This window comes from Petaurus breviceps, unplaced genomic scaffold (genome assembly GCF_028583685.1).
Source record: "Petaurus breviceps papuanus isolate PSGF00001 unplaced genomic scaffold, PetGlider_PUasm1.0 90701, whole genome shotgun sequence".
Classification (NCBI taxonomy): domain Eukaryota; kingdom Metazoa; phylum Chordata; class Mammalia; order Diprotodontia; family Petauridae; genus Petaurus; species Petaurus breviceps.
In genome coordinates, this window is record NW_027187316.1 from 8,543,279 (window position 1) to 8,557,751 (window position 14,473).

Genomic DNA, 14,473 nt, shown 5'->3' on the forward strand with positions numbered 1-14,473 from the left:
GAAGGAAGGAAGGAAGGAAGGAAGGAAGGAAGGAAGGAAGGAAGGAAAAATAAACCAAGTTGTTTTTTTTTTTTTTTTTATTTTTCCAGGGTGGCTAGGTGGCACAGTGGATAGAGCACTGGCCCTAGAGTCAGGAGGACCTGAGTTCAAATTTGGCCTCAGACACTTAACGCAAAAATTAGCCATGTGACCTTAAGCAAGTCACTTAACCCCAACTGCCCTCCAAAAAAAAACCAGAAAAATTTTTTTTTCCAAATTTTACTTAAGAAGCCAAAGAAGACTTAGAACTCTAACTCTATTGCTCTAAATGCTACAATCTTTTTCTAATTCACCATTCTATGGTCTCAAAAAGATGTATTATTACACAGATAACAAGAAATACATGACAAAGGATTAAGAAACTGTGGACTCTTTTAAGTTGAAATAGATCTTGACCTATTCATACTTACCAGATCAAATAGATGAATATTTATATTTACATTCCCTAGTAAATGGAGTTCAACAACTTCCTTAGGTGTCTAATTCCATTGCCTTACAAGCAATAGTCAGAAATTCCATCTGTTTATGTTCCCTGCTGGAGTATTTCCTAGTCTATTTTCAGAAGGAATAAAGGATACCTGGTAACTGTTAAACTCTGTCTCTAGTAATCCTTATGAAGAAGAACAATGTAGTTGTCTTCTATGAACTCAGAACTCAAAACTCAATCTCAAAAGTTTAGGGATGTTCCTCTAAATAGCCAAATAACAATTCTTTGAAGTAAAACAGGATTTTTATCCCGATCACCTACCTGCTATCCCTTCAATTTAAATAATCAAAAGTCTTCCTCATAGGCCCTACATTTCAACCAATCAGTTATTCTGTTGGGCTTTCTAGACTTTCTTCATGCTGTCTATGTTCCTCTTGGGCTGCAGCCTTCATATTTAAGCAAGCATCTGACCAGTAGAGGCTGTGAGTCAGTTACTGTGCAGTTTCCACAAGTAGTATTTTATCATAGCAGAGATAGGTATTTTATGTTATACAACCCATTCTCAAGCTAATTTTTAAATATTAAATTTTATTCCCAACAAGCATCAAATAGAATAGTCATTTGTATATACATAGTGGAACAGAAGGATTATTGTAGATGAAAGTGCAGTTTTCTATTACATACAGATTGTTTTGGTGGTGCAGAGGATAGAGCACTGAGTTCAAATTCAGTTCAACTTCCTGAGTTCAAATTCAGCCTCAGACATTTACTAGTTGTGTGACCCTAGGCAAGTCACTTAACCTGTTTGCCTCAGTTACTCATCTATAATATAAGCTGAAGAAAATGGCAAACCACTCCAGTATCTTTACCAAGAAAACCCCAAATGGAGTCACGAAAAAAACAGAATGACTGAAAAATGACAGAACAACAAATAATAAGCTTGTAGCTTTCAAAAATTGATCTGTTTGTCTGGCCTTCCTTCTGTTCTCATTTCTCCATTTTTAAAAAAGATGCCTCAATCATCCCTACTCTATCCCCTCTTGTACTTTAATGCCATCATCCATCTCAGGGAAAAAAGGCATAAAAAAGCCCTTATAACAAATATAATTAAACAAATTTCCTCATTGTGTTAAAAAATATAAGCCTCATTCTACATTTTTAGCCTGTCACCTCTCTATCAAGAGGCAGATACTACCTTCATCATCAGACCTCTGGAATCATGATGGTTCATCACTGAATTGAGTTTTTAAGTCTTTCAAATTTTATTTTCTTTATTACGTTGTTGCTATTGTATAAACTGTTCTAGTTCTGCTCTCTGCATCAGTTCATATAAGTCTAAGTTTCTCTGAAATAGTTCATTCTACTCCATTCATATACCATAATTTGTAGAGTCATTCCCCAATAAATGGATAGCCTATTAATCTCTAGTTCTGTACTACTATAAAAAGAAGCGCTATAACTATTTTTGTACATATGGGTCCTTTTTTCAAAAAATCTCTTTGGGGTAGTGGCATAGCATGGTATGGTCCAAAGGTATGCAAAGTTTAGTGACTTTGGTGGCATGGTTACAAATTGCTTTTCAGAACAGGCAAACCATTTTACGGTCATGTCAACAATGCATTGTTTCTCGAGCTAATTTGATGTAATAGTTTAAAATTGCCAGTTCTTAACCAGTTTGTGACACATAATGATCCTTAAATTGTTTTACACCATAAATGCATAAGGTTTTCTGTCTTGCACTTGTAACTGGTAAATCTAGTACTACATTGTAAATCTGGTGAAAAGTGAAAAGTTTCAGGATTTAATGCCAAAGTAATTATAATGAGAACACAAGTTTAAGCTTCCCCTCAATATAACATGGTGAGGGTACACAATTTAGATCTAGGTACAATCTATCCCAGTTAGTAGGCTCAAAACAATCTGTGGTTAGAGATGGTTTACTTTTCTTTCAATAACTTCAGCGTGGAATTGGCCATGCCCTAGCTTCCAATGTTCTTCCATATTATGGGCAGCTAGGTGATGCAGTGGATAGAATGTTAGGCTTTGAGTCAGGAAGACCTGAGTTCAAAACCAGACACTAACTCTTAGGCGAGTCACTCAATCTCTGTTTGCCTCAATTTCCTCAACTGTACAATTAGGGATAACATTATTACCTGTCTCCCAGGGTCAAATGAAGTAATATTTATAAAGTGGTTATCACAGTACCTGGCACACAGTAGGTACTATATTGCTAGTTTATCATCATCATCTATTAAGAGTCCTGATTGCAAAGAAATGGTCTTAGGATCAGGTGGCCAGGGTTCCACTCTGCCTCTATTAGTTTTTAGCTATATGACCTTGCTTAAGTCAATTTATTTCTCTGCGGCTCAGTTTCTTCAACTTTAAAATGGAAAAATACATGCATTACCTGCTTTGTGGTGTTACAGTGAGAAGAGAGCTTTGTAGACCATTAAGTGGTAGTTCAGAGACGGATCCAGAAACAGATCAAAGCTCAAACCTCAAGTCTTGGTCATGGCCAAGGTAGAATTGTGTTTTAACTCTGACTAAGAGAGCTATGTGTATTAACTATGTGTACTTGTGGAAATTGGGATACAGAGACAGCTTGGCTTTAAAAGTTGATCTCCATCTTGAATAAAAGTTTGGTGTCAAAGTGCCTTAGCCCTGTCCTACCAAAACTCTCATAATTCAGTCTCAGTGATAGTTCAACCTAAGAATGTTGCATGGGATCTTCAAAGTCCTTCCTTTTGCTTCTGTGAATAAGAGAGAAAGAATTACACAGATAAAGGAATAGGTATTATATGAAACTAGTGTTAAGAGGACTGAGAAAGGCTAACAAGGGCTGGAGGATGTATAGATTTAGTTCAACAAACACTTATGAAATACATGCTGTGCATAGAATGCAGCCCCCTTCCCCCTTCCCCCCCCACCCAGGTACTAGGACAAGATGCAAACTTCAGACAGGACATGATCCTAGATCTCATGGAGTCTAGTAGGGAGATTTGACATACTTATAACCAAGTGCATATGTGTCTGTGTTACTAACTGGGGGAAGTAGAATAAAAAGGGGCATTAATGAATGCTACATGGAGAAAGTAACATTTGAACTATGTTTTAAATGATGCATAAGAATTCAACAGGTTCCTGCACCCCAAGAACCATGGGACTTTTCCATCTGACTTGCAGTTGAAACCTTCCATATGTGTAGTCTCTCTCACTAGAATGTGAGCTCCCCGAGAGCAGGAAGGTCTCACTTTTCTATTTGTAAACACAGCACTTAGCACTGTGATTTGCATGTATTAGATACTTGATAAATGTTTAATTATCTCATTAAACAGGGGATGATTGCTAAAACAAAGTTCTTGAGAAAACAATGCAATAAAAGAACATAGATATAGGCCTTGCCAAATAGGATGTGCTATCCCTACTCTGATAAGAGGGAAAAAGAGGATGGTTGATGAGTTTAAATATAATGAAGAGCTTTAAGGAAAGGAGAAGAATACCTGGTTATCAAGATGTTTATTAATAGTTCCTGGAATCCAAACCAAAGTCTCTGGGAAGTTGACATCATTCAGGTGCTGTCAGTTCAAAGTAGGACTGAAATCGCCATTCTGGGCCTCATGGACCATTAATACCAATCCCTTCCCCTTTATCCCAAACAATTTTTCTCCTTACTTGGTGAGGTCAGCTTTCCCTCGAGTCTCACGAACTTGTGCTAGCAGAAGATCTGGACATAGCTTCTTAGCATCATCTGCCCACATACTCCTAGTAACTCCAAATGCACGAGCTTCATAACTGACTGCAATTATTCTAGAGAAAAAAGGAGGCAGTTACTATCTGACCACAAGCAACAAAAAAGGGCAACCATTAATTTACTAGATAAAATGGGAGGCTACCATAGACTGTAGAAATCAGGAACAGGCAAGTGGTGCTCATTTTAAGCAATGGCACTGTACAACAAAAGGAAAGAGATGCAAACTGAAACAAGTCTACTAAAGCAGTAGTCAAGTTACACAGGTACCTAAAGTGACAAAGACAGCAAATGCTACACTAAGTTTTAAAGTCATATTCACTTACACTGACAATAACAATCAGCATTAGCAGTATCCTAAAATATAAAAGATAATGATAGTATAGATGAAATAGGTAAAAATGAAACACTGCTATTGGATATTTCTGATGCTTCCTGTGTGTTCATTATCTACTAACCAAATAAAGACAGTGTTTTTTAAAAAAATATTTTCCTGTAACTCAAATAATAGAATTGGTATGTTTATATGATAAGCCTTTCATATAGAAGGCAGGCCAATGAGCCCAAAGAGATAAGAAGCTATGGTTGATGACAGGAAGAAAACAGTTGTATAGCCCTATAGTCTACTGTTAGGAAAAGCCTAATATGATACAATAATCTGTATAATGCCTTTCTTATGCTGAAGAAAAAACAATTTCCAGGCATTATTTCATTGTAATTTACTAACCTAAGAGTAGCATCAAGTATTACCTAGTTTTGCCGCTGCTAATACTTATACTGATTGGCTGTATACCTTGCTAAAGTTCATAAAGAAAATAAATGTAATTTAGACTAGAACCAGGTCCTTCAATGTATCATGTACTCTATCTCTTCTAGATTTTTAAGCCACTGAGGGTCATAAACCAGTATAGCCAGGAGGCTTTTGAGGATTATCATGAGACAAGTCCTTCATTGCCCATCAAGCTGGCCACAGTCTTCTGGCCTTTTCCATCATGTCCCCATGCTGGGCACCTTCCCTCCTCCCCACCGCCACACAACTTGCCCGCACTTAGTTTCCTTTCTAAGTACTGACTTCCCCCATTAGAATGTAAGCTCTTCGAAGGCAGGAACTGTTCCTTCTTTTTGCTTGTTTTGTATTCCTAGAACTTAGCACAGTGCTAGGCACATAGTACTTAAAAAATGCTTGTTGACTGACTGACAAGAAAACTAGAAATTGGGGAGGAAACAGGGTAAAACAATGCATGGTAACAACCAAGGTCTGAGGAAGAAGGTCAAGAATAGAGATTAAGTCTTAAAGAGACAGATTTCAGCTTGATTAGAACTATCCAAAAGAAGAATGGGAAGACTGGACAACCATTTGTCAGGGATGCTGTAGAGTGGATTACTGTTGAGGTAGAAGCTGGACTAGAAGGTTTCTTTTAATTCTAAAATTCTATGAATACTTAAAAATTTAAAAACATCAGAATGCCATATAATAGTTAAGATTCCACATTTCTAGGCACAGAAGTCATAGTTGAAATTTAAATCATGGCAGTTCAGGGAAGTAAGTTTTAATTATGCTATTTAGTACAATGCAGATTTCTAAATATGACCTGATGATGCTAAAAATGACAATGACACATACCCACCACCCTTCCATGATTTGTACTGTACAACTGCACAAGGTTTATTTCTCAAATGCGGATTCTCCTTCTGTTCCACTTGTACAAAGAAGCAATCCATGTCCACCAGGGCAACCACACGTTCCTGCCCAGTTGCCATTTTCCTGTTAACAAAAATTAAATGTTTTATAATCAATGAATCAAATAAAGAAAACTAAAAAGAGATATAGGAAAACAACATTTCCATTCATATTTAAGCATTCATCTATGCTCACCACATAGAAAATTAACCATCAGGTGATACTTAGGCATGTAAAAGGGCGTAAGAGGTAAGAATAAATAATTTCATTCTGAAGTTATCCCTAGTTCCAAAAAAGAAGAAAAGTAAACTAGGAAGTAGCAATATTATCTTCTCCTTAATCCTAAAGCATTATTAACATTTCTTTAAAAAGCATGAGTTAGTTTTTTATACTAGGTAGATGGTATAAAGGAGACATTATAGTCATTGTTCAACCCCTGGTTTAAAACAAAGTATAAAGTAAAGAAATCAACTATACTGGGGTATCTCTTAATGACAGAGGCCATTTGATGCCAGCATCAAGTGTGGGTGGAGACATGAGAAAGATGAACTGGGCCAGGCAGGCAGTTCAGGATAGAACTCAGTTTACTGATATTCTCAACAAGATTTTTATAGAGCAAAGAGACAAAGAAGGTAACTATGGGTCACTAAGTTTTCCATTACTGCTTTGTTCAGGTTCCATGATGTCAGGCAGATAAAGATAGGCAGGCCTTGAAGGCTATCATGTCCTTGATATTTCCAAACCAGATGTATAGTATCTAAATCTTGTAGTGAGCTAACACCTTCTGGCTAATATCCCAGAACAGGGTACAGCTCTGGATCTCAGGCTATCAGGCAAATTCTGACATGAGGCTGCATCACTAGGATAGCCCGGAGCTGGCCTCTTGAACTACCTGTATCCTGGATCAGATTTTGGCTCCCTACATCTTAAGGTTATCTTTCCAATGGCCCTGAATATTGCAGAGCCTTCTGGAAGAGGTCTATTAACATTCAAGAAAGTTTGGCCTAACTACCCTCCCAAGAAAAACCAAATGGATAAAAAAAATGCCTATTATCTAGGTTATGACAGCCTATGGAGCTTGTCCCTCCATAACTATATCTTGGACTGAGATTACAAATGGATGAAATGGGCCCAGAACTTAAGAGAGAGGAAGAACAGGCAGGACTGCTTTCATAAAATTGCAGCTGCTTTAGTGACTCTACCTTCTCCTAGAAGCAAAGGTTCCTATTTTTAAACTAATATCCTACTAGTGTTCCAGATGTTCTGCTTGGTTTCAAATCCACCATCATCATGTACCCCCAGGATAAGCTCATCACTAAGAGATGCATCATGATAGAGTACCCTCAGTTGCCTCTCCCCCTCTGAACGGAGCATTGAATGTCAAAGCAAAAATCTCCTCCCAAAGCCTTCCTTTAAAGCAGACTCAGAAGTTCAATCAACTCCCACCAGCAATACTGTACATTTCTACTTCAACATCGTTTTCCTACCCTCTGCTCCAACCCACCTCCCTTTCAGTTTCCTTTTGGGTATTGTCTTCCCCCATTAGATTATAACCTAGCACATAGTAGGTGCTTAATAAATTTGTACTGTAGTGTGTTCTATGGCTTTGAGTCATGGAACTCTAGTCTCCAAAGAACTGAAATGAGTATCATTCAGAGGGCAATGGAGAGATGCAGGTAGGGTGTGAGGAGATTGTAAGATAATGATAAATTCTTCAAAAACTACACAAAAAAAGAAGGGGCTTTTAATAAGTAATAAAAAATAAAATGGAGTAGGAACATGGTGAGAACAAGGTGAGAATAAACCAGTGGCCATTGCATCATTCCTCTATATATATGCTCAAGATATCAGGAGAAAGGGAGTAAGGCCTTTGGCACACTGGGTGGACCCCCTAAAATGAACTCAGAGGAGGCCATGGACAAGGGTCACACAGAATTGGCAGGCATGGAAGGTTGCTTTCAACATTATTTGGGATGAATATCTATTCTGATGAGATCACAGGCACATTTGAATATTTTTAAGAAACAACAAATATTTAATCAGACATTCCGTTATATTAGTTTTGTTAATTAAAAAAAATTTTTTTTAATATTTTTGGTTTTCATTAAGATCACCCTCTCCCCATTCCCAGGGAACACTGTTTTCTAAGATCTTAGACTCCACTTATTATAGAGTGCCAAACCAAATCCAGTTATGTAGGATTCCTAGTTTCACTATCTCCTCTTTACCTAACCTTATAATGTGCATGAATTCTAAAATTACCTTTTCTTTTGTGCTACCACAAATGAAGTTAAATGCCTCCTAAGCTCTTAACAAGGTACCTTTCAATACCAAAAATACAGTTCTTTTCCGTTTTTTTTTAAACATAAAGAAATAGTTTCCTTTATAACCTTATTCCAAATTTCCAAGTTTATGATCTGTTGATTCCCATCCCTTAGCAACGTTTATCATTCTAATTCTTTACTCCCAATCCTGTGCACATGGTACTGACTAAAATAAATATTTCCTGAATTGAATAGAGTATGTCAAATATAACCTTTTTCAAGTAATTTGTGTGATATTGAGACCTACTGAATTAATAAAGCCCAGAAAATTGAAGGCACAAAAACAGATAACCATAATCTAAAATATTACAAGTATATTACAAAAAATATAAAAGTGTTAGGCATAAAGGGGAAGATCTTTACCTTCTATGGGCATCAAGGAAATCTTCACATAAGCGATAGCATATGATTTGAGTTTTAAAAGATGGATAGCAGGTGAAGAATGGAACAGTTTTCTCATCTGTAAAATAAAAGGATTGAATTAGATGATCTTTAAATCCAGCTCTAAAAATTCTCAGTGCAAAAAGCTAACAATGAAACATGTAAAATTTGATAATGCTTATTCAAAAATTCAATTATCAGAAGCATTGGTAAAAACTACACTATACCGACCTAGTCTGTGGTTACACAATTTTTTTTTTTTAAGTTGTAGGAGAAAGAAGATGAAACTGTTGCTTTAATCTGGTCTTTGGTTTTATCTGTGAAATTCAATTTTATCTTCTTTGTATTGAGGCTAAGAAAGAGCAAAATAGATAAAGAAGAAACTAAGTCTTGATATAAGAGCTACTCTTTTAAGGACAGCTAATGTCCACTTGCAGGAAAAAAGTTTATTCATTTGGAAGAATTATTAAGAATACTATGTAAGGGGTGGCTAGGTGGTGCAGTGAATAGAGCATTGGCCCTGGAGTCAGGAGGACCTGAGTTCAAATCTGGACTCAGACACTTAACACAAAACTGGCTGTGTGATCTTAGGCAAGCCACTTAACCCCAATTGCCCTATCATCCCCTTTTCAAAAAGCAAAAAAAAAAAGGAATACTATGTAAGAGAAATATGTTTTGGAAGGTTTCCACTTAATCCTAAAAGGAATTTTTTCTACCTTCCTATAAAACTGCAATTTGAGGGTTCTTGATAATCATTAAACCTGGGCTATAAAGGGCTGAAAGAACTAAAAGAAACCTACATTTGAAAATTCCTTTTTTCACTTAGTTCTATCAAATTCTAGTTAACTACTCCATAGCATGGCACAAAACATAGATCTTCTCTTGGATTATTTAAGTTATCACTTTTTAATGTTGTACAAAATAGCCAGTTAAAAGATTAACTGGGGGGGGGGGCAGCTAAGTGGTACAGTGAATAGAGCACTGGCCCTGGAGCCAGAAGGACCTGAGTTCAAATCTCACCTCAGACACTTAACACTTACTAGCTGTGTGACCTTGGGTAAGTCACTTAATTCCAATTGCCCTGCCTTTCCCCCTCCAAAAAAAAGCAAAAAAAAAAAAAGATTAACTCAGAATTCTATTGAACAGAGTATGAATGACTTTTTTCAGTTTATGTATTTTGCTACAGAAACTAGAGTGCGTTTTAAGTTTTATAGTAACCTGAAATCAGTAAGGATAATTCAGTATGGTTAGCATATACAGTTCAATAAAATATTTCAGAGGGATCAAAATGTGTTATGTTGTTCAGTTGATTAGACTCTTCATGAACCCATTTGGGATTTTTCTGGGCAAAGATACTGAAGTGGTTTTCCATGTCCTTTTCCAGCTCATTTTACAGATGAAGAAACTGAGGTCAACAGAGTTAAACAATTTGCCCAGGGTATCACAGCTAGCTAACTAAGTATCTGAGGCTGGATTTGAGCTGAGGAAGATGATTCTTCCTGATTCCAAGTCCAGTGCTCTATCCACTGTGCCAATTCAACAGACATTTATTAAGGGCCTACTATGTGCATGATGCATTAGGAATACAAAGAAAGATGAAACAATTTTTGCATTTGAGGAATTTATGTTCTGTTGTGAAACAACAAAATGTACATAGAAAGGTCTATATAAAATATGTACAAAACAGCCACAGTGAGGTAGGAAGAATACTAACACATAATGGGGTGGAGATAAGTAAAGGAGAAATTTCAGGAGAAATCTGTGCCTTGAAAACAGGCTACAGATTTTAAGAAGCAGAGGTAGGGTGTATATTCAGGGCAGGAAGTATTTGACTATGAAAATGTTCAGTTTGGAAAAAAAAAAGTTGGCCAGTTTGGCTAGAAGAAGAATGCACGAAGGGGAGTAATGTACAATTGTCTGGAAAAAGAGGCTAGTTAAAGTTAGATTGTAGTGGGTTTTAAATGCCAAACAGGGCAGTTTGTATTTTATCCTAGGAGTCTGAATACTGGGTAAGGGAGAATGAAGAAGTGCTGATGCCTCTGAAGTTGCAAACCAGGTTGTCTAGAAGGATGAGGCACTGTACAGAAACAGGGAAGTTGGGAAGGGGATAGAGTTTGGGTAGGAAGATAATGAATTCTGAATCACTAACACATGAATTCTTTATCATCTATCAGAACAGCCGAAGCCTTCTAGGAGAGAATAATTGATTATTTTTTTGATAGAACTTGATATTTTGCATGACTGTACATGTATAACCTATATACACCTTGCCATCTCAGGGAGATGAGGAGGAAAGGAGGGGAGGAGAGAGGGAGAGAATTTGAAACTCAAAATCTTTTTTTAAAAATGAATGCTAATCTGGAATTATGCCCAAAGGGCTATAAATACTTTCATATCCTTTGACCCAGCAATACCACTCCTAGGGTTATATCCCAAAGAGATCATAAAAGTGGGAGGAAGACCCATATGTACAAAAATGTTTATAGCAGCTCTTTTTGTGGTGGCAAAGAATTGGAAATTAAGGGGGTGCCCACCAAATGGGGAATGGCTAAAGAGGTTGTGGTGTATGCATGTTATGGAATACTATTGTGCTATAAGAAACGAGGAGCAGACGGTCTTCATATTTACCTGGAGAGGCTTATACGAAATGATGCTGAATGAGAAGAGTAGAACCAGGAGAAATTTGTACACAATTACAGACACAATGTATGTGTGATGACCAACTTTGACAGACTGGACTCTTCTCAGCAATGCAGTGATATAAGTCAATCCCAAAAGACTCATGATGGAAAGAAATATGTGCATCCAGAGAAAGAACTAGAAAGAACTGAGTTTATATCCAGGTGGAAGCAAAATACCTGATCTTTTTCCTTTTTTTGTTTGGTTTTATGTCCTCTTTACCATTTTTCATTCCATCTGATACAATCCGTCTTTATAACGTGACTAATTTATAATGTGAAAGTAAAAAGAAAAAATTTAGTTTCCTTGCCACTCCTAGATACCATCCAGATCTTCCCACAGTCTTTCTGTATAAAATATCAATCTTACCCTCATCAAATGTGAAGATTCTTAAAATCTGGCCCACTTGTATTGGTGTCAAAAATATAGCAGACTCACTAGGAATCTCACCCACCTCAACCAGTGTCTTATTTGAATTTTAAAAAAAAATGAATGCTAAAAATTGTTTTTACATGTAATTGGAAAAAATAAAATCTTATTCCTGGATAAGACTTGGGTGAAGCCAAGATCAACAGAGATAAGAGAAATGAGATGGAATCTCTAGAGAGGAAACCTTAAATCATTTCCATGTTATTTTAATTTTTTTTGGTAGCGTTTTTATTTGTTCCCTTTATTAAAGACAAAGGAAACAGAAAACAAAAAAAAGATAATTCATTAGGTAGATAAGATGTAGTATCAGTAGGTAGTAAGGTTATTGATATTTAACATTGTTATTAATCTGGAAGTTGGTGTGAACAATGCACAAGTATTCAGAGTACTTAGGAAGTACTGAAGGAAACATAAGTGAGCAAAGAGGAAGTCTTATAGATTTAAATATGAGATAGAGGTTGACAGTTGAGCACCCAACCATATTTTAAGCATCCAGTCACATTCTGGAACAGAAAATAAAATTCAATTTGAAAAAGATATAGTATGTCTCAGTGCTATTAATTTGGAAAAGTGCAAAAAAAAAAAGATTAAGAAAATTAAAATTATAAAAAAGAAAGAAAGAAAGAAAACCCAAGGGCAGCTAAGTAGTGCAGTGAATAGAGTGCTGGCCCTGGAGTTAGAAGGACCTGAGTTCAAATCCAGCCTCAGACACTTAACACTTACTAGCTGTGTGACCTTGGGCAAGTCACTTAACCCAAAGTGCCCTATCTTCCCCCCTCCAAAAAAAAAAGAAAGAAAGAAAACTAAAATTATCTCTTTATTATTTGAGAAGCCTGGCTGAAAGAAGGAAATCAATTTTAGCTCATTGAGCAATAACAGCTAAAGGAGAATGCAATACACTCTAAGTTTAAGTTAACATATCACAGAAATAACTTAGTCTTGGGAAGTGGATGACTGTAGCAACTTTAGGAAGCTGCAAAGATGAAAAACAACCAGACTGACAGCAGAAAAAAAGGGCACTTAAAATAACAGGAAAGACTAGATAAACAAGTGATCAGATGGGGGCTGGGATAGGACATAAATACCAACATACAGTATGTAAATGAGGTGGCACAGAACACAAAAACAGACACTGGAGGAAGTTTCTTTCCAGTCGCTACTGACCCTGTTATCGATGCTCACTATCGCACCATTTTGTTTTAAAATACCTTTTTTTTTCTTTTTTAGGATGGACTCTCCCATAAACTAACCTTTCATAGCTGCATTATGCCACCACTAAATGCCTAGGTCTGCTCCAATCTATTCGAGGAGGAAAAAAAGAATAAGCTGGGATCCTTTCAGGTGATATGACATCCTAGTAAGTATCCTGGGCAGTTTTCAGTCCTAGTGTGTGACTACTACTTAGACAGCTAAGACACTCCCCCCCCCTTTGACCCCCAAAGCGACCCAATCAGAACCAACCGAGATTCTACCAGACTTTCGATCTCAAATTCTCCAACACAGGGATGGCCGAGCCTCCTGAGTCAGGAGGAGCCCGGGTCTCTACCCAGGGACCGACAGGTGTCACCAGAAAGAGGTGTCCCGTAAATCCGGGTCAATGAAAACTCATGCTTCCGCAGGAGCTGTCCTGGGATGGGGCTCACAAGTTCTCCTACCACCTGACAATGCCGCCGGCCGGGGTCCGCCACAGGAAGGGAGAGGGATCTGGGGCCAGAAGGGGATCGTCCTCAGCGCCTACCGCCAGCTCCGGGACTCGCCTGCCGACCTGACAGGAGACGGTCCGTTCCCCTAACGCGCGGAAGATGATCACTCCTCCTCTGTGCCTGAAGTCAGACACCCGGCTTAAACGTCCGGACCTCGTCCGACGCGAATGACGCGACCTAGCCGCACCTCAAACCCGGGCTAAACTAGCACTGGCCTTTCAGTCGCGGGAGACCGTTGAGACGCCTGCGCACTTAGACCTTCAGGTTTCGCGCTTCGTGCACGCTAAACTCCACCCAATCAACCCCGCCCCCTTATGGCCAAAGGCCCGCCCCCTCTACCCTCCCCTAGAAAGGGCGCTTGCGCAGTGGCTGCGCCCGCGTGCGTGTGCCGCGGTGGGGCAGCAGCGCGTGCGCAGGGTGAATTTTCTCCCTCCTCCCCTTCTCCTTCGCCCCTCCTCTTTCTCCTCCTCTTCCTCCTCCTTCTCTTCCTCCTCCTCCTTTCCCCCCCCCCCCCACTTGGAGCGGTTGGTCCTAGCACCCCCTTAGCTCTTGCTGCTCTCCTCTGCTCCGGGTGTCACCCCGGCTCTGTTGCGCGGTGCGGCCCCTGTGTGTGAGCGCTTCTGGCCTTGGTTGCGGGTATAGCGGTGGTTTTCTCGTGCTCTGGGGGTCGGCGCGCGCCGCACTGGGGGGATTCTCGCCATGTCGACTGATGAAGTGAACGGTCTGTGCGAGCAGCTGGTGAGGGCGGTGACGGTCATGATGGACCCGAGCTCCACCCAGCGTTACCGCCTCGAGGCCCTCAAGGTAGCCTGCAAAGGGGGGTGGGGGGGCGTCTGGCACCACTGAGGAGGATCCCCGGTCCCCGCTGCCCACGCGCTACGGACGCGGGGCCCGTGGCTCCGCTCTGGCCCGGGGCCCACGAGGCCTACGAACCCCTCCCCCCTCCGCCGTCCTACCTGCCCCCCCACCCCCCCCCCCGGGCTTGGCCGCGCTCAGGCCCCTTCCCCACCGCGATCCCTTTCCCCCGGCCCTTGCTGCCAGCTACTCCCCCCACGCCCCATC

The 14,473-nt window shown here is 39.3% G+C and overlaps 2 protein-coding genes across 13 annotated transcripts in view; one reads left to right on the forward strand and one right to left on the reverse strand.

Moving 5' to 3' along the window:
* POLH (DNA polymerase eta) overlaps window positions 1-13,713 on the reverse strand; it is a 36,133-nt gene extending 22,420 nt beyond the window's left edge. Inside the window, exons 1-5 of one of the 11 annotated variants that reach the window (XM_069065890.1) lie at window positions 13,447-13,713; window positions 12,959-13,007; window positions 8,583-8,679; window positions 5,839-5,979; window positions 4,139-4,273 (exon numbers count right to left, since the gene is read on the reverse strand). In XM_069065890.1, coding sequence (XP_068921991.1) covers window positions 4,139-4,273; window positions 5,839-5,979; window positions 8,583-8,679; window positions 12,959-12,965 — 380 coding nt within the window. In that variant the 5' untranslated portion in view covers window positions 12,966-13,007; window positions 13,447-13,713. Of the gene's footprint in view, window positions 1-4,138; window positions 4,274-5,838; window positions 5,980-8,582; window positions 8,680-8,831; window positions 9,505-11,458; window positions 11,544-12,958 lie in introns of those variants that run through there. The other 10 variants (XM_069065895.1, XM_069065889.1, XM_069065888.1 and 7 more) reach the window with 10 other exon arrangements.
* Window positions 13,714-13,896: 183 nt separating this feature from the next.
* Window positions 13,897-14,473, forward strand: part of XPO5 (exportin 5) — a 56,697-nt gene continuing 56,120 nt past the window's right edge. For both annotated transcript variants that reach the window (XM_069065885.1, XM_069065886.1), the window contains exon 1: window positions 13,897-14,215. In XM_069065885.1, the coding sequence (XP_068921986.1) occupies window positions 14,111-14,215 (105 nt within the window). In that variant the 5' untranslated portion in view covers window positions 13,897-14,110. The remainder of the gene's footprint in view (window positions 14,216-14,473) is intronic.